Consider the following 27,960-nt stretch of genomic DNA (forward strand, 5'->3'; position numbering starts at 1 on the left):
GGAATACTTACACCATGAATGAGTAAGGAGTTAAAATATAATTAAAGACTAATACGAGTAATTAGTTATCTCAAAGAACTAATCGGTCAAGGTATAAATTGACACTCTTGATTGATTGAATTATGCATGCCCAATCCTATTGTAAGTAACAGTTATCGAAGATAAAGGATGACATACCTTCTTAATAACTATACTCTTGAAAGGACACAATTTAATTATACTTTCAATAAATAAAACACAAAAAGGCTTGAAAAAAATAATTTATTTTCACTATTCCACAAACATAAATAAAGGAATGAATAATAAATGTTACAAAACATAGACAGCTAAAAAGTGTGTATACTTGGAGTATGAAATAAATTGTTGATATCCTAAATAGAACAATTTTTTTATTTCCATGTGTGCTCTCTTTGAACATACTTTTCTTATTGTACATCCTATATATCTTTACCATTTCTATATAGTAATTGTTTTTGATATATTTTTTTAAATAAAATAATTTGAAGTTATATTGAATGCATTTATTTCTGGATGGTGTCGTAGCCAATCAACATTTCTATGTAAGATTGATGAATTTGTTTTGGAAATATACAAGTTTAAAATAATTCAAATCCTAGGTGGACAGGGGTTTATTGAGAAATTTGTACTCTAAAGAAGGAATTATAATAATTTATTAATTATACCCTACTAAAATTAAAATTTCAGAGAATTAAAATATATGGATTCAATTTAGGAAATAAACAATTCATTACAGTATATTAAATAAATACATATATGTCATAATATACCAATGTAAAAAATAATACTATTTGGAGGAATAGGTGAATAAAATACTTGAGTCAATACTTTGTTGTTACAATAAAAAAATATCCTTAAAATCCACAGCAACTGGGATCAGCTGTAGAATTCTTTGGCCTTCCTCTGCTGAATATAGTGAGCAATTGACATCTTACTCTAAAAAAATACAAAGTTAGACCCTCAATAGAATAGTTTTTCAGTGTAGTAATCGACAAAGTATGTCCTCGTCCACGATCCCTTGCGATGCCCCCAGACTTCATCACATAGGACAAATTAAAACGCATTTCTTTAGGGCATCGCGAAAAGTCCATAACTGAGGAACAATTGCAATACATTTAATAATCGCCCTGTCATTTATTTATGACTATTCATATCGCTTATATATTATATATAGATCTTGGAATCTAAAAAATACCTCCCCGCTGATCCGACTTGTACAATCTCTACATTAATCCATATTACGCCTCTGTATTTGTTTATTTGCAATTTATATATTGAAATGAACAATTTAAGAAAAAATGAATGTGTTTTCCTTGTTGATAGTACGATTGTGGGCGCCCAATGACCGTTAAGTACGTAGACCTTCTGATAGGACCGACCGACATACCCCACTTGAATTATCTAAGGCCGATGTCGTTTGTAAAGCCGATCAGGCACTTTGACGTAATCTATGAGGCTTGCCCAATTACAGATGATGTGGTCTGCACTTCCTTCCTCCTCCATGCAAGAGTGACATTCCTGATCGTCCAGTTGCTTGGTAAGAGAAACAGAAGGCCCACCAATGTATGCCATAGCTTTTCTCCATGGCTTTTCTAATGCCAGGTATTTATCCATATCTGCAGAACCTGCATTACAAGAAGACTGTTGAAAGACGTAATAGCAATTCTTTTGGCTGTACTAAGAATGAATTCTGGGCCCATTGGATAATAAAGTGTTTTTACAAATAGTTTTTTCAAATATTAGGTTTGTTACAACCTGCTAGTCGGGATCTTATTTAGAACCAAGTATCGAAAAGACCGTCCCTAAAACGGTTCACAAACGATACCTAAGTCTGTTGGAACGCAAATAAGAATCGTTCGTATAACGGTAACTGTCTGGTTCAACACATAATCTCTATCGCGCAGAATCGTCACCGTACCAAGGAAGGTTTTTTGATGGGTTGAAACGAACCTATTACTTCAGTTTTCAACTAGTCCTGCCTAACAATCTTGTGAATTTTTTTCATATTTATTTGAAAAATGGATTATAATTGGTTTTCGTGCATGAGTATCAAAACACATCGACATGAAAACTATTTGGGCACGTAGGATGTTATGGAGGTGCCCCAAGTTTTTTCTGGGAAGATAAATTTGAAATGGATAAGATCAATCTCTACATTCATATAATTTAGTATATGATAAATTTATAACAAATTTCAATATAGTTTTAGGTTGACGAATTGAATGTCTTCAAGTTTTACTTTTGAAACTTGAAATATTAAATAGGTTCAAACGTACATCTTATTGAAATATGTATTTTTGGGGTTCAAGAGTCACATGGGTCGCATTTTTTGCCCCTGTGAAGCGAGCGCCATCTAGCACTCAGATACGACAGCTGGGCATCGGCCATATTGTTGATGCGTTTTTCGTAAACAAACCAGGGTGATCATAGCACCATAACTTTGTCTTTCAATTCTTCTAAAGAATTACTGAAATATGGTGAACTGTGCTGTAGTAGACTGTATTGATAGGGCAGATAAATACTTTGCCAGACTAAAAAAGTAAAAAACTGGAAATATCGAAGTGTCAAAGATGATCTAAAACCCTGAATTTATTAGTTTGATACCTAAATATCTGAAAAAAATCCTCCTAGTGCCTTAAGACGTAAATTTCAACTGGGAAATTGAAATCCAGTGGAGAAAAAGAAACACTGTTTAGTAGTGTCTTATTTCATCGAATGGAAAGATGAAGGGACACACATAAAATGTGTCAATTTCTGACTATATTCCCTCAAAAAAGCCATACTTCATGAAACAATAATCACTAGCAATGCTCCGGTATGTTCTCTCTCCTCGAAACGCATCAACAACATGGCCGACGCCTTGTTGTCATAACTGTTCAATAGATGGTGCTCGCGTCGCCCTGTCGGGGCCTTGTGCACCCCAACGATTACAATCGGAAATGAATAGATTAATTTAAGATTAACAATAGTTTGAAATATATCAACACAAACAGAAGTATTTTTTACTGATTATGCCAGACCTGATATAATTTTTTCTATAATTCATCCTACAGGTATTATGTTACTCAGTTATGAAAAAAACTTTCCATTACACATTTACAGATTCAATTAAATAAAATGTGCTGGTCTCATTTTTCAATACAATTATTTCCAGGATTATACAATTCTCCTACTTCATTTTGTAGAGAGTCATTTCTGTATGTCATCAACAGACATGTAACAGCAAAAGGAAGCATGGCAATAGTATTTTAAATAGTATTTGAGCAATTATTAAATTTGGAACAATATTATTAACCTCACAAGTACATATGTTAGTGATTTTAGAAAGCATAATCTATGTACACAAATAAAAATTTCTCCTGAATTCCAAATCTTTAGTAAATATTTATATTATATTATAATAACTTGTATTGTTTCTAAAGCATTTACGGGTATAACTTACTTTGCACGTATATTAATCTGATGTTGTACTTCCCCATCACAGTTCCATTTGCTACCCCCTTCAATGGCTCTAAAACAAAATTCTCGAGCGCAATATGTTTCGACGAAGGGTAAATCTTCGATGCAAGCCTCATTTTTGGATAATCTTATCAATAATTTTAAATTGTTTATTATTGAAGTATGTTTGACTAATACCAAATGTACCATCCCATCACCTAAATGACTAAAAGGAGCTATACCCTTCGGACTTCGACTACAAGCACAGCTTATGTTAGCACTAGTTACCATAAAGAATTTTCCAGAGAGGGTTCTCCATTTACAGCCTAATCTATCAGTTTGTATATTTTTACTTGCTTTGCATATATCACAATTTTCGTGGCAAGGAATTTCCTGAACTACACCATCATTCTCAGAATATATGGCTAGTTCGCCATTGTAGCCTCTATTACTTACTAGTTTCTTAAAACCTGCAACAAAATTTGACCAAAACTTACTATTATTTATTCAACTATAAATAAAAATAATTTTAAGAACATACTTTTAGTTTTTCATTTTAAATAATAAAGTTCCAACCTGAGTAATCATATCTACGAGGCCCCATCCATCGATATTGGTCGCTATGGTAGGCCACATCACCGAGGTAACCATAACTTAACGTACTAGCATATAAACTAAGTAAACTATGTTCATCATATACTGATACTAGATCTAATCCTAGAGTGTCTCCAAATATAATTTGTAATACAGCAGTAGTTGTGTCATCAGTACCATGTATACAGTATGCTATAGTGTCTGTACTACCTCCTTGAACAAATATTAACATTATAAATTTTTGGAAATCTAAATTAATGTTAATAGTTTGAAACTACAAAAGAATCTCTACATTAATATTATAAATAGATAAATATTTAAGCACATATTATAACAAACCAAATGTAAACATAAATGGTAACAGGAACATACAAAGATGACATCAGCTATTATAAAATAGTTATCGTGGTTCATATAATGCATGTATCGCCCTGTACATTTGTTATTCGAAAATAAATTTACATTATTCTTAAATTTTATGTAACCTTGAATGTTTGCAAACTTGTTTATGATATTCCAAGAAGGCAAACAACTCAATTTTATAATATATTTTAATATTTATATGACTTTAATTAAAATTTTTGGTGTTTCATTTTTCATGCAAACAATAATTTTTCCAAATATTGATCGATTGGTATCGTATGATAATGAATCAAAAACTTCTCAAAATATGGTTAATTCTTATTTAAAAATTCAAAAAATGAATTTAGCACATTTTATGATAAGATATTATTTTTTAATATATTATCACTATAGTACTTATATCAAACATTTTAAAACAAGAATACTTTAACCTTGGCTTACAAGTTTTCTATATACCTGGTAAATTACATAAGATCTTATTCGCTTAAACTTTAATGGAATTTTTTTTTGAAAACCTTAAAGAAAACCCTATAGAGATCGTACCTAACAAACGTTTCGCTTTTTAACTTTTGTATTTGAGAGAGAAAGAGAGAAATGCTTTATTGTAAAAAAAATGTTACAATTTGTAGACAAAATATTGTAAAAACTAAAAAACAAACACAAAAATAACTAAGTAAAGATACAAATAAAATAAAAATCCAATATACAGAAGAAATCCACAGTGAGTAACAAAATTATAGGTAATAGTAATAGGTAATAATTAGTATATAGTAAAATTAAACCAGTATGCAGCATGATTTGAATTAAATATTATTATTATAATAGAAGTCGTTTACAGAGTAAATATGCCATCAAATTATTGCGGAATGCGGGAAAACATGATATCGATTTTATTTCAATTGGCAAGTGATTGTGCATTTTTTGCATTGTAAAATATTGAGCCCTTAACTAATTCTTAACGTGGAGTAGGTAGGTAAAGGTCGTGCTCCGCGTTCCTAAGTGGATAGCCGTGAACCGACCTTTCTGAAATTGGAGAAGCGTGCTCACGTATTTTGAATATTCGCTAAAATTGAGTCGCACCACACGTTCCCCAGAAGGGAAGTGCATATCGGAGATGCGACTCAATAAGGGCATAATAAACTGTTAAGGAGGTGGATAAGTTCAGTACTTTGGAGACTGATCTCAGCGGAAAACAGGAGGAACTTAATTTTTTAGATTTCAAGGAATTGTCCCAAGCTCTTTATAGATTCAAAGAAGTCAATGGAGGTGTTATTTAATTAAAAAGGCAGCAATGTATTTTTATATGATAAAACTTACTTAGAGACGTTGAAACAGAGAACATTAGAATCGCATCATGATTTAAAGGTGACTAGATCTGGTCCTATAAAGTACCGTGAGATCAGGGTTGCTCCAAGAGAAACTAGTGTCGTCTGCAAATAGACATATTTTACCAGTGATGTCTAGATACTCAGTCTTGGGGCACTTCACATTCTATTGGCTTGCAGGAAGACATCGTTGTATCAACCCTTACAAGCTGGTAACCCTTACAGTTGGTAAGGTATGAGATAAACCATGCGAGAGGTGTTCCCCTGAACCCGTTGTACTGCAATTTGGTAATTAAAATATTATAATTAACACAATCAAAAGCCTTAGGAAAATCACAAAAAGTTGTCGCAGTGGAGTGATGGCTGTTTAGACTATAGTCGAAATTATTTAGGAGGGAGAAAATAGCATCATTCGTGCATTTGTTACTTAAAAACCCAAACTGATGGGTATTAAATATTCGATATTTGAACAGAAATGATAAAAGCCTCCTTTTGACAAATTTTTCTATGATCTTAGATAACGTGGGAAGGAGTGCAATTGGGCGATAATTCGATGCTTGATTTTTATCTCCTCCTTTATGCAGACCTATAATTTTAGCCGTCTTGAGGTAATTGGGAAAAGTGCCATTTTGAAATGAAACGTTAATTGAAGAGATATAGGGGGTTTAATGTGCAATCGGGCAGCCTCGAAAACATTTTTGATGTAAGTCCATCAGTTCCAGATGAGTATTTATTTTTGATGTCATTAGTACTATGGTATAAAGGGTATAAAGAAGAATCTGTGTAAGTTAGCATCATCAGGGAGATATGAAAGCGGATCATGAGAAGTAGTTATAGAATTTGATAAATTTTTGGCTACGCTAAGTAGAGATTATGCTCGATGCACTTATTAATACCTATAACCTTGTTATATGTTATTTGATTTAGTTAGAAATGATTTTAGAGAGGACCTGTCAAAAAATCTTCAAAAATTTTAGTTTTAGGTTATGTGATTTTTACACGTGTTCACATTTGCAATATTTACTGCATGCTCTTTGTACAAGTTCAATTTTCTACAAGTATTTTTCTGATAAAGAAAAAAAAATAATCACTACCTTTAAATGGAAGGTTGCGATATTCGATGTTAGAAAATTCAGAAAGATAAACTTATATTTGAAAATCTAATTATACATTCTCATTTATTTTAGTGTAATAAAACTGACAAATTATCTTATAATGGATTACATTTGGAATTTCCTTAAATTTTGGGAACTCCCACATTGGTGATTAAAAATAACTTTTCATTATTACACGTTCACAAAAAGTACAAGGTCAGTTAAAAACAAAACAATTGTCTTCAAGGTTTTTTTAAAAAATATTCTATTAACTTTGTTGTTGTACATCCTATAATGGTATGTGTTTCACTCCAATTTTAATCAATATTAAATTTCCAAATCTAGAGCAACAGAGAAAGATATTTAAACCCGCAGTACAATTAATGACATCAAAAATAAATACTCATCTGAAACTGATGATCATAGAAAGATTGATCAAAAAGAGGCTTTTATCATTTCTATTCAAATATAAAATACTTGCAAGCCAATAGAATGTGGGATGCCCCAAGGCTCAGTACTAGGCTCTATTTTGTTTCTTCTGTTTAGACTGCTTAGACATCAGTGGTAAAATATGTCTATTTGCAGACAACACTAGTGTCTCTTAGAGCAACCCTGATCTCTATGCACTTCATAGAACCATATCTAGTGATCTAATCACCCTTAAATCATGGTGCGAAGTTTTATCAAAATAACACCCCCATTGAATTCTTTGAATCTTTGAAATGCTTACGACTTGTTATGGAGAATTCCTTGAAATGGGAGTTTCATATTGCCGCTTTATCTAAAAAATTAAGTTTCTCCTGCTTTGCGCTGAGATCAGTCTCCATAAAACTGAACTTATCCACCTCCTTAACAGTCTATTATGCCCTTATTGAGTCGCATCTCCGATATGCACTTCCCTTCTGGGGAACGTGTGGTGCGACTCAATTTGAGCGAATCCTCAAAATACAGAAGAGAGCTGTTAGATATTTACTCGGACTGAACAGCAGGGTCACTGCAGGGACTTCTTTAAAAGATTAAAAACTCTGACTCTTCCTTCCTCATTCATCTTTGCATTCTGGAAAGTGCCTTCTATTCTGTAAACGACTTCTATTCTAATAATAATATTTACTTCCGAGCATGCTTCATACTGGTTTAATTTTTACTATGGACTTATATATATACTAATTATTATCTATTACTGTTACGTATAATTTTGTTACTTATTGTGGTTTTCTTCTGTATATTGTCATTCTATTTTATTTGTATGTTTGTTTTTTAGTTTGTAAAAACTTTTTTCTACAAATTGTAACAATTTTTTGCAAAGTTCATATCAATCATCTACTCCTATGAAGTCTGGGAGGCCAGAACGAGATAGATAAAGATTATTTTGAAGAATTGATAATAAGTCATAAAATAAAAATAAAAGTGGATATTTCCTTATTGGACTAGGAATGGTCGTCTGCCATATCGCAGGAACGGATTATATTACAGCTTAAAAATTATCACAAAAGTAGCTCCGAGAAATTGAAAATTATTTTTAGTTTTTCAGGTCCATCACTAGAGGGTGTAATTGAAAATATAAAACTGAAAAAGCAAATTTTTTAAAACATTTACTCCATTAAGTGACATTTTATGTATGATAATCGAATTTTTCAAGAAATTTTGTGCGTTTTTCATTTCACAAGGTTCAGACTCTCTCTCTCAGAGAGAGATAAATGGTTTTTAGGTAGGATAAAAGAAATTTTTTATGGGAGGAAGCTTTGTTTGAGTTGGCCCTGATATAGGAGTTGTTCCTCTACAGGGCTACTTGTTACGAAAAAAGTCCGATACTGCATAACCGATTTTTATAAACTTGATGCTTTATGAAAGAAATTTTGTCTAGAAATACAAAATATATATAAATACTTGGCAATTTAATTAGAAGCGTGAATGCTAGAGGGCGTTATTTCATATATTTTGAATTCAATCGATAAATTTAACTAGAAGCATGGAAGTTTAAGTTGGTCTTTTATAAGTAAACTAAATTAACATTAAAATAGTGAAAATCGCATGTCGATATTGGCCTAACCGCAGTAATTAGATCTGTTAGTAGCTCCCTAGGTGTTCAAAATGTCGTCCATTATTTTCTATACATGAAATCAGTGGCTGACGGGTGGATAGGACTTTCAATCATATCATCTCTTGTGCGACTATCGGTGTGAACGAGATATTTTATTCCTCCCCACAAATAAAAACCTGAGCAAGTAGGGTCAGGAGATTTGGGTGGCTAAATAAATAAACATCCACGTTCTATCACGGTATGCTTAACCAAAACAATATATATGGAATACCATCATATTGTAAGAACATGTCACGAAGAATGACTATGGGTATATCTTTTAAAATAAGTGCGTCTTAATTAACTGCTGCCAATATTTTTGAAATAAAATAAATTAAAGAAAAATGGCATAAGAAGGTTTTATCCATTAACCCAATACATGATTTTTGTATACACTAATAATAATATTAAAAAATGATTTGGGAGTTTTAAACAACGAATATATATAAAAGAAATGTACGAATGAATTGACTTCATCATTCATCATTCATAGTAGAATTTTCACTTACACAATTTGTTTTTATAATTATAAATAATAATTCGATTTTAATTATTATCCATGTTTCCGTTTATTTGTTTCTTGATTACTGTTGCCACTGAAATAAAACGTTCAGTTTCGCTTTGAATGCCACTTAAAAGAGATTTTATTCCACCTTGACACAAATACCCTATACCATTACATTTACATCTTCAAACCGGATATTAACAATTAATTCAAATATAGAGAATAATTTTCAGGAGATTACCTCTTAAATTTTAGTTGATATTTAGAACAGATGTTCTCAAATTTTTTTCCTTCGTAAATCATTTTCAAAATACTACTGGCTTCGATGAATGCACATTTCAACCGTATTCCCAAAATTCTTCAAAAAACGTGAAGATCTAACGATGTAAATTTACCTCAATTGCTGTCGAGTCGTTTGGATTAATGGATTCTTTCTTGTGTTTTTTTGTTTAATTAATACAATTATCATTACTTAATACCAGTATTGGTTATTACTTCATAATTTTCGAATCAAAATATTCAGAAGCCGGTACATAATATCGAGTTTTATCAAGAGTACCTTTTTGGTGTAAAATTGAATGATGTTTAAGATTACTTGAAATTTTTCTTAATAAATCTAATATTGAAAAAGTTATGTTCAATACTACTTAGTACGAATCGCCCTCTATGAGAGTCAGACATAAAAACAAATTCATTGAATGTATCAGCTTCCAAAACATATTCGTATACAATTTCAATACAATGTTGCCTTTCTGTCTATAGTTCTTCAATTGCAGAAGACAGTTGTGCGAGGAACAATCAACATTTCATAGATATGTACGGCGCTCATGCCAAATTAAGAAATGAATAAGAATGTTTACTTTTCGTATAAAATGCGGTATACATCTAACAAACCGTCAGTCCACATGGACTCATCATCTCCACTATTTACCAATGAAAAATTCGAATCGTAAAATGCATTTCTATTGGTCGAAGCTGTCGGTAGGCGTATGAACACTATCTTTGAAATATTCCTGATCAACAGTCTGCGATAAGCACTGTCGTGGCTTGGTGAGATTTATTTAATTCATAAATTATTTTAAATAAATAGAAATATGGCGTTCTTTAGACCATGGGCAAATGAAGACAATGAAATTGCAATGTAGTGAGAATAAAGGCAGGTATGTAGTTAATAATAAAAATTTAGATATACAAATACTGCAAGTTATTTTAAATATATTCGAATGTTTAAAAAAGGAACATATTCAATAATCTGATATTGAAATCATAATAATAATTGCTGAATTAACTAGAGTAAATAAATTTTCCATTTATCGAGTAGTCACGAAAGGGGTTGCTGTGGATCATTAACAGAACCGAAAAACATGTAAAGAAAAACTGAAATCAGTTGACAAAGCTACTCAAGATTTTATACGTAGGACTATTTATAGTTTATATAAGGAGATAAGGGTTACGACATTAGAAGTAATATAGAAAAAGGTAACATTTTATCCAATTATACCAGTTTAGAAACATTGCATCAAATTTTGTCAGCATGTGGTTTTAAACACAAAAAACTGAATAAACGGATGGCAATAATCGAATCGTCAAGGATAGTTCGAAGATTATTTGCGTCAAATAAAAGACTACCGAAGTTATAATACACGAATGGGCTCAGTTCACGTCTGGTACCCTGTTTAAACCAAGCACCCTACAGGCAGATACATTTTACTCGTCTATTCACGTTTTATAATTTATTATACAATTGTAGCAAGTTAACGAGGTATAATAATGATTTTTTTCTAAGTTCCAAGTAGGACCACTGGGAAGTGCATCTGTTTAAATAATATATACATATTTTTAAAAATAATAAATTTATAAAATGAGGTATCTACGTAGATCAAACAAAATTGTCGGCAAGTTTTTATAATCTGCAATTGATATTGGAAGAACTATATGTATTACTGGCGTTTTAAAAAAATTATATGCTCATTTACCAAAACGTGAATAACATTTACTATTTTAATAAATATGAGTGATGTAATAATCATATCAGTAACATATCCATTCAGTGAAAGTAGACAATAAATTTTGTTATTCAATATACACGTTTTTATCTGTCTGTCGCAGAAAATCTGTCCACATACAAGGCTACACTCTAGCTATTTATCGCTTTAATGATTAATTTTTATTTGAATTTTTAAAACGAAATATTTTATAATCGGGTAAATCTGATCATGAGCTGAATTTCCAAAAATAATGATCACGTTTACTGTCGTTCGGAAACTGATCGAAATAGTCGGAGTTATTTTGGAATCTATTATCTTGGTTCAGGTAAATCGTCCATCAGCTGATTTAGGTTCCTAGCACAGAACGAGGTTGTGATCACAGTTTCCGAACGTCGCGTTCAATTTTCGATAGAAATTCCAAATATTTTTTCAAGCGTTAATTTTTCCACTTATACAATACCAATAAGCTATTTTTATCTTGAAATGCGGAAAAATATGAAAACCTATCAATTATGCTGCTTATGAGACAACCATATAAGGGGAATTCATAATTTTGAAAGTTGAAAAGAACATTAACAAACGAAACAACTTTTCAGTTAATTCCATTTACCTATTGGTCTATCAGGATTGGAAGAATCCTATCCATCGAACAGTTTCTGAACACTGTTGTGTTCAAATTTATCAAACATAAATGAGAGCTTTTTGAGGTTGCGAATTGATAACTCAGTGGCAGGTGACAAAATTAAAAATTTAGGCTGGCCACGTTTTATGAAGGAAATTTCGCACTTCTCTAAGTAGCAACTCTTAAAGGAAACCCTTTCACGATAACCTAACCTTACCTAACCAACAGATAACTTCGTAAACCACATTAGTCTTACGAAGATGACATTCGAACATACAAAAACGAAGGTAAAGGCAAATCAAAGAATATCAAAATGTTTCCAAAACCAACACAGGACTATAACAGGAAGATCCTTTATCCATTACGCTGTTCAATATGGTATTAGAAAATGCATAGTAGGTGAAATCGGTTTGAACAGAGCTTAAGGAATCCTGCAGAGCCTTCATAGACATGGCAGAGGCAGTGCATCTACGAGTCATCGAAATTAAATCGATGTTCATGATAATGACAACACCACAAAGGAAAAGAGCAATGAGAAGTTTCTCAATACAACTGAACGAAGAAACGGCAATGAGCTTAGAAAAAGTTAAAAGTTATGTTATCTTGAGGTGATTATCAAGGACGACGGTGCCGAGGGAGGAAATCTGGAAGCGAGGATTACGTGGGGAAGTAAACAGTTAAGGACGCGGAATGCGATAATAAGGTCCCAAGACATCTCCAGAGAGGCGAAGCTACATCTATATAAAACAATAATAAGACCAACAGTGAGCTACGGAGCCGAAACGTGGATTCTTAATAAAGCAGAGGAAAAGAAGTTAAAAGAAGTTAGATAGGAAAGAAAAATATTTAAAAGGATACTAGGCGGTAAAAAGGAGAAAGATTCATGGCTGAGGAGATCAAATAATGAAATAAGGAATCTATTTGGAGAAACAGAACTAAGCAAATAATGCCAGATTTTAGAGGAACAAAAAAATGATGAACAAGGAGAAACAAGGAAAAAAAGACCAAGGAAAAGATCGTACCCAGAGGTGATGGAAGACCTAAAAGAGAGAAGAATTCAGGATTGGAAAACTAAAGCAAGAAATAGGGGAAAAATGAAAGTAAATCACTTCCTGCTGGCGCATATTTTTTAATTTCTTATTTCTGAGACCTATTGATATGTTTATGCTTCTGAATGTTCTGGATTTTAAGTCTCTCCTTAAAATTTGTGTTAATAATTTTTGAAAGATAAAAATTGACCTACCCCGGATCATAGTTTCCGAATAATCCTTCTATTGGATAAAATAGTTTTCGTAACGAAATAAATAATTTCATTTTATATATTCAACTAATTATGATTTTGACATGGGATAGACATAAAAAACATTCAATTTAAAATAATTAGAATAATTTACCTGGAATGATACCTATGGGGATTTTCGGTTTAGGTAAAATCTGGTTAATGTCATCTGGAATGATTCCCTTAATCTTGCACTCTCTCAACACCAAACCATTGAATAACTCCGACACGGTTCCATCTCCACCCACGCATACCACCGAATCAAAAATATCTAAATTATGGTTGATGACAAAATCCTTGATTTGATTTTTTCTTTGAGAAACATTCACCGTCACGTCTATACCGGCTATTTGAAATAAATTTTTGGCATATTTTTCGTATATTTGCATAGCATTTCTTTTGCCTCCAAATGGATTCACAAACAAAAGGAGACGTTTTGGCCTTTTGAAACCTGAAACAAAATAAAGAAAAACGTTTTCTCACAAGATCCAAAAAAAAAGCCTGTATCTTTTAATATATTGAGAGTGAAGCAAATAGTCAAAAAATAACCCAAAAATCACTTTTTTAGGAATCTCAAAAACATAAACAAGAAAAATTTTTACAGATAATATTAATTTCGCCATTTTCTTCCTTTTTTATATATTATGAATAATTTCAAAGGTATTTTTTGGGGTAGTTTATTTCCTACCTCCCAAACGAAAATCATTATTTTTAACAATAAATCCTTAAAATTTGTACTAAAATAAATTTATATACAAAATTGCATGGTTGCTTTTTGGAAGGTAATCTTTATATATAGATGACACCTAACTTCCATAAACCTAACATTAAAATGAGAGAAAAAAAATTATTTACAATTTGGTTTAAAAAGCAAATTTGACATATTAAAAATATGATATATTATGCGAAAAGTATAGTTTATTAAAAAAATGGCTTATCGGACTTTAGTACATCAACAACAATTAAGGGTACTTTCCACTTAACGGCCACGATTGTAACACGCATTGCATCGTTCAACATAAAGCACGTAGACGTTATTATTATTTGCTTTTTGGCTATTCTTTCATATTTCTGCTTTCATAATTTCTGAAAATCACCTTCCTTTTTGTTGTCTCTACATCTCTTCATGCAAATCTTCCATTGTTCGGAACAGTCTTTTTTTCTCAGTTTCTTCAGGATGCGCGCCGCTGTTTCTGTCACAACTCCAACAGGCTCAACTCTTGTTTCTTTTAATGCAGATTTGGTCTTAGGAAAGAGGTAGAGTCGCCCAATGCAAGATCTGGCGAATAAGGAGGAGTGGGCCTAACGATGGGATGTTGTACTTGACTAAAAATCTCTTGACAATCGCATATCAAAATTTTCATATAAAATTTGCCGCACATATTCTTTACTAATACCAATTACCGATTTTCTCAATATTTTTTACGTGACCGACCCGAACGTAAATCAACACTAAAACACGTGGTCGTGACAAACATTCATTGCCATACACTTGTTTCAATAAATTAGTTTCAGTTGCAGTTTTACCAATAGAAGAGATTAGTTAATACCAAAATTGACATTCGAACTGTCTGAACTCAGACCAGACACTCAAAGAAAAGGATTGTGATGGGATACTGTTAACATAAACAAACATTCCATTTGCAGATTCATCACAACTTAATAATATTTAATAAGAAATACAAAAATAAAACAAACCTAAAACTTCTTTAGGTGTTGTCAATTTGGTATTGACAACTTTGACGTGCTGCCATCGCCTCGAGTTGGTATGGAAAATATCAAGAGGAGCGTCAAAAATTACGTTACCCAAAATCGCCTCACTCAAAATTTTATATAAAAGATCGTTAACCGTTTTCGTTCGGTGTTGACAATATAGTATTTATGCGTACTATATATACAGTATGTAGTACGCCAACCCGAAATATAGTACAATACCCTATATATTATATTACAGTTGGCAACCCTAACAGTAGGGTAAAAAAAAATCCAAGTGAAAGTTTAAATAAAACGAAATGTGTTTATAACATGTACATTTTAACAAGCCCAAAATTATAGAATGACTTCATTTATTTTAAAATTGTTTTATACATAATTCCTCGTTCTATAAAAAATAAATTCTTCATAAAATTTTATTATATACTTACTGAACAATGCGATGTTTATTTTCAAAATATTAACAAAATTAAATTTCTTTTTAACTGTTCTAAAGTCATAATATATCCATAATTGTTATAATATAGAATTAATACAAAAAATAAACCGACCCATAATGCGGCTCAAAAATTGAACCCATATTATATTTACGTATACATTTTAGAGGTCACTTGGACAAATCCACTGAATATAAGGCTGTGCGTTTCCAATGTCGATTAAAATGTTATTCACTTGTAATTCAAAACATGTCACGTACACGATTATCATTTTTCTAGTAATACTTACATTAATATAAATGACAATTACCGGTAATTGGGAAAACAGAGCTAGAGACATTTTGTTCTCTTATAAACCGCACAAACAGACAAGATTAATATTTCAAAAATAATATTTTTAGTAAAATAAACTGCGAATATATCAGTATCAATGTCTCCCATCAATAAATTACTTGGTATAATAGCCAAATTTCGGTTTGCTCCAAGAGCAATACAATCAGTTCAACGTTTTTTAAAACTCGATTGGAAATCAACGCAGTATGGACATGAAGCATGAAGCAAGCGCACACCTCGGTTGATTTTTCCTCGCGATTTCTCGATAATTTTTTGACGCAACTGCCTGTGTGTGAGTCAAAGTAATATGCCGCGCTCACGGTGTATCTGATTCCTTAGAGTCAATCTAAAAGAGACCCCCACAATCCCAAAAGGAGAGCACGGGCTCTCCTTTCTGAGGCCATTCCATGGAATCTCTTTTGGATGTCGGATCATAGTAAAAAACCATAGTTTCATAATTCGTTTCAATTAGTCGGATTATACTTTCTTAGTCCTCGCACTAATTTTTGTCATATTTAAATGCGCTTATGTACGATCCATAGAACACTTGTTTTAGAAATGCTGATCTGTGCTGCAGTTTGTTTTGTTTTTAGGTGCCGGTTACTTAGAACAATTTCTTCCGCTAATATCGGAAGGAGAAGGCACCTTCACAGAACCTTCCACACGTGGGTCATCTTCTAATGACTCTCGTCCCAAGCGAAACAACGAAGACCAATGATAAGACACAACCCATGTAGAAGCCTCCAGACTTAAATGACGACTGTCTACAACGTTCATCTTGTTTTGGCGGCCGTGGAAGATGGATCTTTCATTTGATTTTCACGCCAGGTGCGAATTACGCTCTGTGATTCGTTTTTTATGTGCAAAAAAGGATCCTCCGGTGGACATTCTCAAATGTGTGAGATGTGTAAGGAAAATTGTATGATTGTGCAGTATGAGGGCAAATGGTGCAGAGAATTAAAAGACGGATATACATATTTGGACGGAATATTGTCTTACGCCCCCCTTACAATCCAGATTTGGTCCTCATTGAATACCAACTCTCTTCTAAATTAAACAAACAATTTTCACATCCAACGAAGATGGTACACCACATGCATAAATGCATTGATCTAAATGGCGATGGTGTCGACAAATAGAGGGTAGTCCAAGCTTTCCAAACATGTATTATTCGATGCCAATAAACATTTTTTTTATTGTGAATATTCGTTGGGAACCTTATTTTATAGACAAGCCTCCTAGATTTCATTTCCTATCTTTTTATAAGTTTAAGTGAATCACCCAGTACACAGTGAAATATATTTGTATCATGTAGATATTTACCTCAAACTTGAACTGTTTCGAAAACAGTATTATGCATAATATCCCGTGTTTCCCAGCATTCAGGAATTACTATTTACAATGGAATTACATTGCGTCATGTTCTTATTTACACACACTACTAATTTAGTTATCATTCCGATTATTTGTGCAAATTGATAAAGAAGATAAAACGATAAATATTATATTTTTATAGAGTAATTCAACAAATTCTGAAAAATAGTCGTTCACATCAATTTTGAACCGTCAGAAGATAAGAGGAAGTGATAATTTCTAAAATGTGCCAAATTTCAAATATATATACGAGGTATGATAAAAAGTAAGGTGAATGATTAAAAAAAAACAAATTAATTAATCTCCTAACACTTCCTTGGCTGAGAATGCACTTGACTACATGGCCGGAAGCATTTCAGGTAGGATTCCGCTTGCTCTTCTGAAGTATATCACCTTTCAAGCTCCGTGATTTCAGTACCTCATGTGTAGATTTTAATTATACCATTTAAAAGATCAGAATTGATCATAAAATATCAGTTGGTTTAACTAATTGCTCGGTAATAAAAAAATTTCTGTTAAGGGTTAAAGTTTTTGAAGGTCTTTTAGAAATCTGATGAATCCTTCCTTCTGTATTTTTTTGAAAACATTTCATTTCGCTCGTTCTTTATATATCGAATCAAAATTTGTCGTCTCGATCAAATTAATAAGTTTTATTATATATGGCAAAGATGAAACGGCAAACTATTATTGTCAGCCAAAATTCTTCGTGCCCTAATCAATAATGATGTTAGTTTTTCTGTCATTATTGTATATTGTTCACTTTGAAATATTTGTTGAATATGAGTTTGAATAAAAAAGCTAGAACAGTATTTTTCTATTTTTATCGTGAAATATTTCAGGACTCTTATTTTCATCTGTGTGTTGAAAAATAGATGTAAATGATACAAATGATTATCTTTGAAAGTTTCTTGACTTTTTTATACAACTTGATTAAAATTTTATCGTGCTGTGATGAATTTAGTGTCAAAAAAGATAAATATTTTTTCCGTGTTCATCACATGGAAAAAATAAAATTGTCTAAATATTTTCTATATTTTACCCGATCTTCATTAAAAAGTATGTAGTATTTATCTCGTCCATGTGATTTAATAAACAATACCTATATTGTTTTAGTTTAGTTCAAACCCTTTACACACAGCAAAAATATGGAAAATAATACAAAGGGACAACGAAAGGAATGGATTACTTGCTTGCAATGTATGCGCTTCAGATGATATAGTCTAGTCACTTTGAACGGACAAAGACGATCGGTGGACAAGGAAAATATTGCCTTCAGAAAGTAGGAAAGTCGCAGACTACCGCTTAGCTGGGTGCTGAAAATCCATAGTGTTGATGAGAGAGATTGATGATGATTTGTTGATGTCAGTTCAGTAATAGTAGTGTTACGAAAGAGCTCGCGAAATGAGTCCTTAGGCCGGCCCTGTCCAGCTACAATGGAATTTTAAAATTCGGCAAATTCGCGGCGCCTTTCACCTGCTTTTTTATAAATGGCCGACGCGCCTTTGATGAACTTTTTATTCTAAAAGGAAGTTTATTACAGTATTTCTTTTAAATAATTTCTAGGAAAGCCTATTTCTTGTGTTTCTTTTTGTTCTAGAACTTTGTAGAATTCTATTTGTGGTATATAAATAAGTTTTTGTAGCGCAGTTAGTTCAGTTTTTATTAAATAGTTGAAGTGAATAAAAGGAATTAGTAAAATTATATTATAAATAACGTAAAGTGTGTATATAAATTAAGAACGTAAGTGTTAGTTTTTATTAATTCACCCCACGAATAAAAAGAGTGTAAATAAATAACGAAAATCGTTACAGTAGTTTGAAGAAATAAGATTACTTTGATAAGAATAAACATACTTTTATAAGGATTATCATAAAGGAAATGGAATGCAACGTAGGTTAGTACAATTCCTTAGTTTTATTCTAACTATGTCTCAAGAAAATGTTGGAATTTTAATACAAATTTAATAAAGTTATTAATATAAAAAAACCATCCTAATATACATTGAATTACTTTCACAAAATTTCAACTAAATATCATGCTTAATGATCTATATATAAATACCCGAAGCATTAATCAAAATATGTTTTCCGATTCATAAAAAATGTTGAGAATTTCTGATGCTGACACGATTATTTACGCATCAACTTTTTTTATATTACGAGAATGATATCAGAAGTACCTGGTCCAAAAAAAAAAACACAAAACTTTTGGAAAAAAATATATTTATTTTTCAACGTAATCTTCTTTTAGCTTCATACACTTTTCCCAGCAATGTTCAATAAGTTCGATACCGTTTTTATAATAAGAATCGTCAAGCTCCTCGAAATAGTCATTAACTGCCGACACCACCTCTTCATTGTTGGAAATTTTTTTACCACCGAGCCATTTTTCCCAAGTCTGGAAACAGAAAATAATCCGAGGGGACTAAATCTGGCGAATAGGGTACATAAAGTTGCAACTCAAAGTTTAATTCATTAATTTTGGTCATTGCAATAACGGATGTGCGGCAGTTTTTGCTTGATTTCTTCGCTCAAACGTTGTAACAAGTTCGCAAAATACTCGCCGTTGCCAGTTTTTACTTTTTCAAGATAGTCAATAGAAATTATCCCACGTGTATCCCAAAAAACCAATGCCATAACCTTGCTTGCATATGGAACGGTCTTTGCCTTCTTTTTTGTAATTTTGATTCAGGTGTGAAGTAATGGACCCATGTTTCATCCATGGTTATAAAACGGCGCAAAATTCGGTTTTATTTCAGTGAAAAATTGCCAAACACGATCATCCAGTAACGCTTTGTGGACTTTCTTCAACATTTCTGGAGACATCACCTCATTTGTTAGACCACTGCGATGCTTGTCTTCGCAGGTCGTGCGGCCTCGTTTAAACTCCGCTACCCAATATTTCGATAACGGAGGAACAGTCTGACCCAGAGTAGAATCTAGTCCAGCTTTTCTATTGGTTGGGCTAAGGCCTTCCGAATAAAAGTATTGTATCACATAACGATTACCAAGTTTTTCCATGTATACACGTTCACTATTGATGGCTGCCAAACAAATACTAAACAATGTGGGGTCATGAAACTTCAAACATATACTGTATACATTGTGTACTTTCTAATATAGTAATATGTTTGAAGCAACTACCGCCATCTCTAGGTCACGCCAGGTACTTCTGGGACCATCCTCGTACATGAGGCAAGTTTTCGACGACTTCACGACCTTCACTGAATGCTTCGTGCAACTCAAATACCTGCGTTCTAGATAAAGTAGACTACCTAAAACACCTCTGCAATTTTTTCAACGATTTCGTTGCCGTAAGCCTATTGGAAATACACAATTTCAATCATAATGAACTAACAGCTGACAAACACACACTAATTGACATACACCGCTCAAACACGGATATCAAAAAGGATTGTACCAAAAAAAAATTTTACTGATTTGATTCATGCACTATTTCGGGGAAAATTTGTTCAGATCAAGTATTACCAATATCTAAATGATAAATCGATAATTAAAAAGTTTTCCATACGGTGCAGACTTTGAAACTCATTTTAGAGGCTACTAAAGGACCTTGGAAATTAATACCTGATTCTAAGATATATACACGAATAAAGGAAACGTAAAATTATTTTATATGGGTACACATATTGACCTTTCACTTGAAGTGTCATCAACTCGATTCAAGGCAAAAATATTGATATTGTATATATTTATATAATTTAAATAAAGTTGTACCTGTCTCGTAACTTACATACGATTTCTATGACATAGTTAATTTTTCCAAAAATATATTTATTTAACACAAGAACCAATTAACGGGTGGGAAAAATGGGGGGAAAAGGTGAAATTTAACATTGAACAGTGTAAGTAAAAAGTTATATATTCAGATGAGGGGCCATCCATAAAGTACGTCACACGAATTTTAGAATTTTAGTCCTTGTCACAGGTTGTCACATTTTTAACCCCCCCCCCTTCCTGATGTGACGTCACACATTTTTTAAATTTATGTATGTATTTAAAAATAATCGAGAGAAAACAGCTATTTTCATTTTTTACTTATTCTTATTAAATAATAATCTAATAAAATCAATATAAAGTCCAACATAAAATAAAATTTTTCAAATTTTTAATTCACATCCAAACTTTGCGTTTTAGTATTTTAAATTTTAACATGCCCCTTGTCACACGATGTCACACTTCGGTGATACCCTCCCTCCCCATTAACGTGTGACGTACTTTATGGTTGGCCCCTGAGATGTTAGTAATATAGTGTAGATAAGAATACGGAAAAAAAAGCCCAACAGTTGTCAATAATCTCATAATAACTCTGTCATAATAACGAAATTCCCTTCCCATTCATAAAGTGCATTGTCAAAATTAAATCAGATTATAATTCCAACTATTCGGCAATACCAAATTGTATAAAAATGTGGATTAAAAATCAATAACAACATTAAACCAGTGCGTAGTATGCTCCGAATTAAATAGCTTTATAAAAATAAAAGTCGTTTATAAAATAGAAGGCACTTTCCAGTAAATATCCCTTCAAATTATTACGATTGCGAGAAAAGATGTTATAGACTTGATTTCAATTTGCAAATGACTGTGCATTTTTTTCGAATTTTTCAACTGATTCTTCTGAACGTGAAGTGGGTAGATACAGGTCGTGCTCCGCGTTCCTTGGTGGATAACTGTGCAATGATCTTTCCAAATTGAAGGAGCGTGTTTACTACCAATTAGGCAAACAAATTCAAAGATGAATAAGGAACAAAAAAACTTACTCAAAAAAAATCTATTTCCATTTCGTCATAGATTTTGATTCAGGGTGATGTTACTAGCCCTGATATATTAATATAATAATTAAAGCAGCACGCATTCTTTGCTAAATCGCTTGTGAAAGGATGAGTTTTTGCTTATCTAATTAGGGCTCACATTGGCAGATAGATTGGAGGTCTTTAAGAGGGTGGCAGAACGTCCCTAACATGTCGCAGAAGCAATGTACTTTTTATCATTAATTTTTTAGTATTTTATTATGTCAACTACTCCAAGTTTTGAATGCAATTGGCAAAATAAAATAGCGGGTCTAAATAACTGGTAGAACCACTTGAACATCTCATATGTGTCACTTTATTTTGTGACCTCTATCGCATAATAAAATTTACGTTATGAATGATTTAAATGTGTATAATAATTTCGTTCATTTATTTAGTATGTTTGTGGTAAACACAGACATTCATTTACCTTTGGAATTGATAATTCTATACTCACTTGGAAATATAACTTGTTTGTTGCAAAAAAACCTTTACAAATATGAGAAGCACGAAAAAAATTACTGTCTTACTGCTTTTGTTAGGAAATTGAATTTTTTTAAATAAGTTTATTGACATTTTTTCTTATCTCATAACAATCATATTTTTTAAACTACGCTAAACGCAAAATATACGACTCAGAGACTTTTTGTATGATTATTTTTTTATGTATTTCAATTAGTTTTGAAGATAAAGTGAACAGAAAAACAAATAATACTCAGTATCGATTGTGATTTAAAATTATGATACATACAGGTTATGTCTGGAATATAATGCGTTAAGGCCTGGATTTAAAAAGTTATTGATTAGAATAATACAATTTATCAATATTACTCGACCTAAGACCCTCTTGCATCAATACACTTTGCCATGGAGATTCCTAGAAGGCTTCATTCGGGATGTTATTCAGCGACTAGTTTTGAAAACCAAATTGATGAGATGGAATGATGTTCTTTCCATCTACCATATGTTTTACCGTAAAATTTCGAAATAACAAGTTTATCAGGCTTAGGTATCATTAGACTTCTACTCTATGCTGCTTTCCATAGCTTAGATACATATCTCAATCTGAATGACTTATTAATAAGGATGGTTAACTTGACTATAGCTTCGTGTGGAAGCTATTATGAGATTTCTCCGGTGATAGGGTTTTTTTAGGGTTTAAGTTTGTTATAATTACCGGAGAAACTAATTTTTGGAGAAATGGGTCTGATAACTGAATCCTTCTGTGTTCTGGTTTATTCTAGTCTTGTGTTTCGTCACCTTCGTTGTTCTGGAAGGTTTTTTTTCTAAAATTTCGGCGAATCTATTATGTTTTTGCTTATTATCTGGACCCCAACTTCCATCTCTTTTTTATAAGGTGGGTTTGTAGAATTGTGCCTTTTCAATCGTTTAGTTGCTTTCCAGAGTGAATAATACTGTTATCATAAGTTTATTCCCTGAGGTATTCAGCAATTTTTTTGGCCGAAGGACATCGTCCAATTAACCATTAACTGCAGTGTTGAAGGTATCATCTGTTGTCATTACCACATTGGATGGATAAATGCTATATTTTTCACACCCAGGGGTCCTTCAGGGTGATTAACTCAAAGGCAAAGTAGACCAAAGTGCAGGTAGAGACAGGTATCTTTGGTTGAGTAACAGAGGAGACGAGACTAACTAGATTATAGTTTTAACTTACAACCTCTAATGAATCTTAATAGAATGTTGAAGACATTCGCTTTATTAAGTTGAATGGAGATAAAACATCGATTTTTATTAGGTTCTCATATATTTCTTCTCTATCCTGCATAGAACTATTACATAAAAAAACATGTGTTCCAAGTCGGTTACAACTATGGTGTGCTGAATAGCATGCATGTCCAAACTTCAGTCTACTTATAGTGACTATGCTACTTCAAGGTAAATCATACTTCCTATGCCAGTATTGACTGGGAATTTCTGGATATAAATATGTATATCTTTTTGTTATTGACTGGTAATCCGTTTTTAAAGGCTTCTTTTACTAGATTGTTTACATGTTCGTTATGACTGACTTTAATCTACAAAAATTTTATATTATATTCTTTTATGCGTAGCTTATTAGCTTTCAGTTTAATTTCTAGAATAGTTTGATTTTCAAAAGTGTCACTTATATCCAAAGGTAGATTAATGCTTGTAAGAACTGATAAGGAGTCTGATATTATGATAAGATGTTTATAGCCATGTCGTACAATAAATTCGAGAGCTGTGATAATTCCCATTGCTTCTGTAGAGAAAATAGAGGTCGAACAATTAAGTTTAAATTGCATTTGTAACCTCCTTCTACTCGAAGTGATTCTACTGGTGTAGACTGCTATGTACAATTTGGCGTTACGGTACCATAGGTATTCAGCAATCAAATAATTTTTAATACTCTGGGTTTCACGTTTAGTTGTTGTCTTACTTTGTTTGAAGTTGTTTTATCAGCCGAGGCTATGGTTAGCTGCCATTTTCATTTAATTTTCCTTGTCTCTGTTATAACGTCCCTGATTTCTTCTGGGTAATTATTTCCTTTGGTTTTGTATTTAACCCCAGGGGTATTCTCCCAAGCTGCTTGCTGAATATTTTTTGCAAGACGTTCTACTTCAGCATCGAGTGGGACTGAGAGATCAATTGCCTGCTCAACACTGATTTTAACTCTTTTTGCACTACACTAAGTTTATTCACTGAGGTAATCAGCAATCGAATAATTTATAATACTCTGGATTTCACGTTTAGTTGTGTTGCATTGTTTAAAATTGTTTTATCAGCCGAGGCTATGGTTTGCTGCCATTTTCTTTTAATTTCCCTTTTTTCTGTTATAACATCCCTGATTTCTTCTGGGTAGTTATTTCCTTTGGTTTTGTATTTAACCCCAGGGGTATTCTCCCAAGCTGCTTGCTGAATATTTGTTGCAAGACGTTCTACTTCAGCATCTAGTGGAACTGAGAGATCAATTGCCTCCTAAAGATTGATTTTAAAACTCTTTTTGTATTACACTTTCACTTATTGTGAGAATATATCTGACACAACTTTGTTAAAATATTGCCTAGTTTATGGTGACCATAATGACCATAATTTTATGCCATTATTAACACATTAGTATTTTATCACTATATATTATAGCAACTTGCTACAATTTACATACCATTCATTTAAAAATTAATAAAATACAAAGGAAAATAAAAAGTAATATTTTTGATAATCTTAAATTACTATGACAATAAATTTTAACACTATTTTTGTGAGACAGGGTGATAAAGTGTGAAATTATGAATGTAAATTTTACTTTAACAAATATGATTAACAAGTATTAACTATTAAAAAACTGCTGTTAACCCCCAAAAAAACTGTTTTTTATTGAGAATCCATTGATTTATGGCGTATTCATGAATATTAAAGAGAATACAAAAAATCTTTAGTGTTCATGGCAATTTTCATCTCATTGAGAATTCATGTTTTTTGGTCTAATTTGATAGGACGACTTTTAAAACCAGTCAAGATCATGGATACTCAGTTTCTTTTATTTTTTTGGCAACCTAATAATCTTGAATCTTCTATTTCTGATATGAGTTTACCCTGTTCCAAAAATAACAGTGTTCTAATTTCACGGTCATTTACTATGGTCTTTTCAATGCTTATTTAAAAACATGTTGCACTGACTTTTTTTTAGGTTAGAAACTACACAAGCAAAATTTTATTATATTATCATGCACATTTTAACAATATCTTCAAGGTTGTGAATATTAAGCTCATTTTTACATAATTTTTTTTAAATATCTCGGATTTTTATAATGGTTCTCAATAAGAAAATAATTATAGATATAGTACAATTGAGTGACTGAAATATTTGAACAATTCTCCACAATCATTAATTTAATTTCTACTGCCTTTTATTCTTCAATACTAATTCATATAGTAAACAAAATTAATAAGATTATTCAATCTGTGATGATGATTTCCTGAATTGGTAAATGGAATTTTAATTGAATATAAGTAAACACATTATACATATCCTGAACTTCCAAGTCAGACATAAAATAACGATTTGATTAAGGCCAATTGTTTTACATACATTCCAAAATGCTTCATTTCAAAGCCTATGGGTAAATTTTGTCACAAATCCTTCATATCCACAGTTTACATTCAACTTTCAAAAATTGTAACTCTTCTTTACTATTTTGAATTAATTCATGTTGTAAACTCTTTTAGTTATTATTTGAAAACCCAAAAAAATTAATTTGACAAATTAAAACAATAATCCATCAACTAAGTAAATGTTAATGAAATAAAAGAGATTTATTTAAAAATATACTTACTTTTTAAATGGTTTTGTAAGGTCTTCACCCAAGAAGTGACTAAATTGACATCTGAATTTTTAAGATTTATTCTTTTATACACCCATTTAGGACCTCTTTCTCTTTCTGCATAATGAATAACAAAGGAATTAGGATCAATCTGTCTGGGTTCACTAGGATGACATCTCATATAATTCTGTTGCACAGATATAATATTTTCAATTGGCACAGATGTTTTGTCTATAAATGTATAATGTCAACATTTTAATTTAATTCTTAACTTCCATTTAGGTACTTACCATACGGTGGTTTTTCATTATCCCAAACCAGGTTTCCTTGATGTAAAATAATCCGTATTTTTTTCTTTCCATTATGAAAGGTGCTCAAAAGTACTGACTTTTGTAACTCACTATCCATTATTCCATTTCTGATTATCGTTTTATAGAAGTCTTTGTAATAAATTAAATTTAAATTTGGGCATGTTCAAAATTTTCGTAAAGAGCAAATTAAAAACATGATAAATACGAGTACACATCAATTCAAACAACAAACATTACTGTTGTGTTTTGGTTTTACTTGACAATCGTGAGTTACTTTCATAAGTGGAAGGGATAAATGTATAAAAAATGTCTATGCAACCAATTTATCGATATTTTAGTATTATTAAACCCTTTTTACTTTAAATAAACGAAATACTGAATTATTACATTTGACTTGTTTTATTTTATTTTTAAAACGCTTATTTGTATCATATGCTGCTTTATAATGTTATGTATCAGTAAATCAAATTATTAAGAACTTATAAGCATTATTAATTGGCAGAATTATTCTTGCGTAGACAATTTTCCTATATATAAAAAATAATGAAAATGGCAAATACTAAAGACGAAATAGAAAAATCATAATAATTCACAATAATACTGGTTTGTTTGCGTCGTCAGTCGAAAATTCAAAATTGGTTGATTTAAAAAACGAAATTACTTTTTATTTATCTATGGTACATGCAATTTCTTACAAGTTCTGTGGTCGTTTTAGTATGTATATGTTAAAAATGAAGAAGAAATTAAGTTATAAGGTTATCAGAATATTATGTCTAATATTCTGATACTTGTCAAAATAAAACTTTCATTTTCAAAAAATTTGCTATTATTAAAATGGAAGAAGCAGCTTTACGTAATGTATATTAAATATATGTGGTTATTGCTAAAGCTTAATGTACTTTTTTTAGTTCAAAGATTTTCTTCTACTATACAATAAAATGACAGAAATGTGTTTTAAAAGATGTGTTGATAATGTAAATAGTAGGACATTGGATGGACAAGAAGCGGAATGTATTGAAGATTGCTCTTCAAAATTTATTAAATATAATAACAGACTAATGCAAAACTTTGTACATGTTCAAACAGAATTGGTAAATAAACGAGTTGCAGAGGTTGAGAAACAGCAGTTGAATTTAGAGGCATCTTAGATTTATGTGTATCTATGATTTAGAATTATTTTTAAAGGTACTAGTTGAGATAGATAATGAAAATTGAAGAAACTGACTCCAAACCCACCAATTTCCTTCAATTGATATATCACAATCATCAATAAATTCATTGTTTTATATTTAGTGCCATAATGTGAAAGCATTTTTTAAAATTTAAATAGTAAAATAATTAAAATACTGTTCTAGTTTTTTATTGTTTT

The 27,960-nt window shown here is 31.6% G+C and overlaps 2 protein-coding genes across 3 annotated transcripts; one reads left to right on the forward strand and one right to left on the reverse strand.

The window, feature by feature from the left end:
- Positions 1–247: 247 nt before the first annotated feature.
- Positions 248–26,875, reverse strand: LOC130902057 (ceramide kinase). Its single transcript, XM_057813866.1, has 6 exons — positions 26,571–26,875; positions 26,293–26,511; positions 13,422–13,757; positions 4,033–4,263; positions 3,461–3,926; positions 248–954 (listed from the first exon to the last, which is right to left on the reverse strand). Exons 1-6 carry the CDS (start codon positions 26,686–26,688, stop codon positions 873–875), a joined length of 1,452 nt encoding a protein of 483 aa, XP_057669849.1. The 5' UTR covers positions 26,689–26,875; the 3' UTR covers positions 248–872.
- On the forward strand, positions 18,883–27,948 carry LOC130902075 (mitochondrial import inner membrane translocase subunit Tim10 B). Of its 2 annotated transcripts, XM_057813888.1 has the most exons (3): positions 18,883–19,057; positions 27,307–27,444; positions 27,500–27,948. In XM_057813888.1, exons 2-3 carry the CDS (start codon positions 27,361–27,363, stop codon positions 27,737–27,739), a joined length of 324 nt encoding a protein of 107 aa, XP_057669871.1. In that variant the 5' UTR covers positions 18,883–19,057; positions 27,307–27,360; the 3' UTR covers positions 27,740–27,948. The 2 variants fall into 2 exon arrangements, 1 of the variants encoding a protein (XP_057669871.1); XR_009060358.1 differs by lacking the exon at positions 18,883–19,057 and having other exon boundaries at positions 27,329–27,449; positions 27,500–27,782.
- Positions 27,949–27,960: the final 12 nt, after the last annotated feature.

The sequence above is a fragment of the Diorhabda carinulata genome, chromosome 1, assembly GCF_026250575.1.
Source record: "Diorhabda carinulata isolate Delta chromosome 1, icDioCari1.1, whole genome shotgun sequence".
In the NCBI taxonomy this organism is placed as follows: domain Eukaryota; kingdom Metazoa; phylum Arthropoda; class Insecta; order Coleoptera; family Chrysomelidae; genus Diorhabda; species Diorhabda carinulata.

Coding starts and splice junctions, on each gene's coding strand:
- LOC130902075 (XM_057813888.1), top strand. CDS start 27,361: ATGTCTAATATTCTGATACTTGTCAAAATAAAACTTTCATTTTCAAAA. Junction 27,445..27,499: donor AATGGAAGAAGCAGCTTTAC/GTAATGTATATT, acceptor TACTTTTTTTAG/TTCAAAGATTTTCTTCTACT.
- LOC130902057 (XM_057813866.1), bottom strand. CDS start 26,688: ATGGATAGTGAGTTACAAAAGTCAGTACTTTTGAGCACCTTTCATAAT. Junction 26,512..26,570: donor TAATGAAAAACCACCGTATG/GTAAGTACCTAA, acceptor ATACATTTATAG/ACAAAACATCTGTGCCAATT. Junction 13,758..26,292: donor CTTACAAAACCATTTAAAAA/GTAAGTATATTT, acceptor ATTTTGTTTCAG/GTTTCAAAAGGCCAAAACGT.